A 2402-nucleotide genomic window follows, 5' to 3' on the forward strand; every position below is an offset into this window, starting at 1 on the left:
AGTGATTTGGAACATTTGGATGGAACGCAATGCTAGGATTTTCAATAATAAGGAAACAGGTGTTGAGTTCGTAATAAGGAAGACAATTCTGATCTACAAAGAATGGACTAATAGTGATCCGTTTGGTTGTTGAGGGCAACGCCGAAAATTCCAGGAATTTTATGTAATTATGTAGTACTTGTTGTTTGGTTCGTCTGCTCCACGTTACTGTGTTGAGCTTCCTTTGATTCAAAAAAAAAAAAAATCGCATCTAGATATAGGCAACAATGATGCGGTTCAAATGCTAGCAATTTGTGGAGCTCCTGGCATAGGCAAAACCACATTTGCTGCATATATTTATAATAACATTATTAACAACCAATATATTGCTGCAAGTTTTATATCCAACATCAGAGATAAGCCAAAAGTGGAAGATCTCCAGTCGACGTTGTTATCTGAGATGGGCGAGAAGCGAGAGAGCAGGAGGGGCGATACAGATGGTGGAGGCAGAGAAATCAAACGCAAACTTAGCGTTAAAAAGGTTCTTTTAGTGTTGGATGGTGTTGATAAGATAGAACAGTTGAAATCGCTGGCTGGGGGGTGTGATTGGTTTGGTCCTGGCAGTAAAATTATTATAACAACAAGGGATGCAACTTTGTTGAATAGACATCGTGTTAAAATTAAGAGATATCAAATGACAGAGCTAAGTGATGATGACTCTCACAAACTCTCTTGTTGGTATGCCTTCGATGATAGCGAACCGGCACAAAACTTTGCAAATCTTGTTCCTCAAGCACTAAGTATTGCAAAGGGTGTTCCTTTGGCCTTAAAAAAACTGGGCTCTATATTGAAGGAATGGGAAATGGAATTGGACAGATATAACAAGGTTCCAGAGGCTTTCGAATTTTTGCTCAAATCTTTCGGAAACTGAACTACTTTTAGCCTTTTTTTTCTTCCAAAATTTGTTTGTTTGGTTGAGAGTACATTTTTAGAGTTAATTGGTGTTTTTTGTGTGGATGAGATTGTTCTTTGGTGTTTATTGCGTGATTTTTTTTATGTCGTGGAACTAAAAGCAAGAAAAAAGAACAAAGAGAAAAGACACAAAGAAAACAGGGGCAATCCCATTGCATCTGCAATTCGATTGGCGTCCCGCTGAATTAGGGAGAACCGTATTACCGAAGTATTCTTCAGCCTCAAATAAAAAATCTTCTTAACTAAATCATTCTCCTCATGCTCATCTGGGATACAAAATAAAATGCATCTGTTAAGTCAGTCTTACACTCAACGACTGTCATTCTCTGCTGTATGCCATGTAAAGATGATTGCATATGGAGCAAACGAATCTTACTCGAAGTTATTTTACAATTATTTATTTATTTTTGAATTAGAAAAGACAATAAGACACAAAGTGGATTATTTTTTTTTCTTAGGGAGACTCAAACCTGCGACCTCTTAAGTAAATATTAGGGGTGCACATGGGCCGGGTGAAGCCGGGTTTGATGTGACCCAGACCCGACCTGAAATATACACCGGGTCTATTTATTAGACCCGAACCCGACCCTAGACCCGATGAAACCAATACACTTTCGGGCCACAATTATACCGGGTGAAAACCGGGCCGTTAACATTACATTAAGTTGATACCTTCTTGTAAGCTAGCATGTAAAAATATCCAAATTTTCAAGACTCCAACCATTATTTAACATGGTAAAATTCACTTAGAAAAATATAACAAGAACCAACCCTTCTTTAAAATTAAAGCATAACCACAATCAATACTAAAGCAAAACCACAATCAATACTAATATTGTCTAATAATACCAAATATTTAAATCAATACAAATAACACAATATTATGCATTAGTCTAAAGTCTTATGCATTCTAAACATAAAACATTAACTTATAGTCTTATAATGACTAATAACACAAAATATTAAGGTTTACAATACTTAAATTCCACATAAGAATAGTCATGATCCATCACTAATAACACAAAATATTAATTGTGTATGATGACCGGACCACCGGGCCGACTTCGGGTGACCCAAGCTATGGCCCGGACCCGACCCGAAATAATGATCGGGTCTATTTTTGAGACCCTTACCTGGCCCTAAATCCGATGAAATCACACCAAATTAGCCCCTAAAGTGTTCGGGACCGGGCCGGGCCTTCGGGCCGGGCCGGGTCTGTGCACCCCTAGTAAATATGGAGAGACTATGCTATTTGAGTTATAACTCGTTAGTCATAGACTACAGACTGAGGTAGGATATAAAATCACAAAGTATTAGTACCCTTAGGATATGTATAGTTAACAGAATTTTATGCGTTTCATTAATTAAAATTAAAATTAAAATTAATTGATCCTAGAGTTAAATTTTTAAATTTAAAAATAAAAAAAATTAATTAAAGAATAAATATAAAA

At 36.5% G+C, this 2402-nt stretch overlaps 1 protein-coding gene across 1 annotated transcript; it reads left to right on the forward strand.

Annotated features, from left to right (window-relative positions):
* Nucleotides 1-280: 280 nt before the first annotated feature.
* On the forward strand, nt 281-910 carry LOC114925659 (TMV resistance protein N-like). Its single transcript, XM_029294306.1, has one exon. The coding sequence runs from the start codon at nt 281-283 to the stop codon at nt 908-910; it is 630 nt and encodes a 209-aa protein (XP_029150139.1).
* The last annotated feature ends 1492 nt before the right edge of the window (nt 911-2402 follow it).

This window comes from Arachis hypogaea, chromosome 17 (assembly GCF_003086295.3).
Source record: "Arachis hypogaea cultivar Tifrunner chromosome 17, arahy.Tifrunner.gnm2.J5K5, whole genome shotgun sequence".
NCBI lineage: Eukaryota > Viridiplantae > Streptophyta > Magnoliopsida > Fabales > Fabaceae > Arachis > Arachis hypogaea.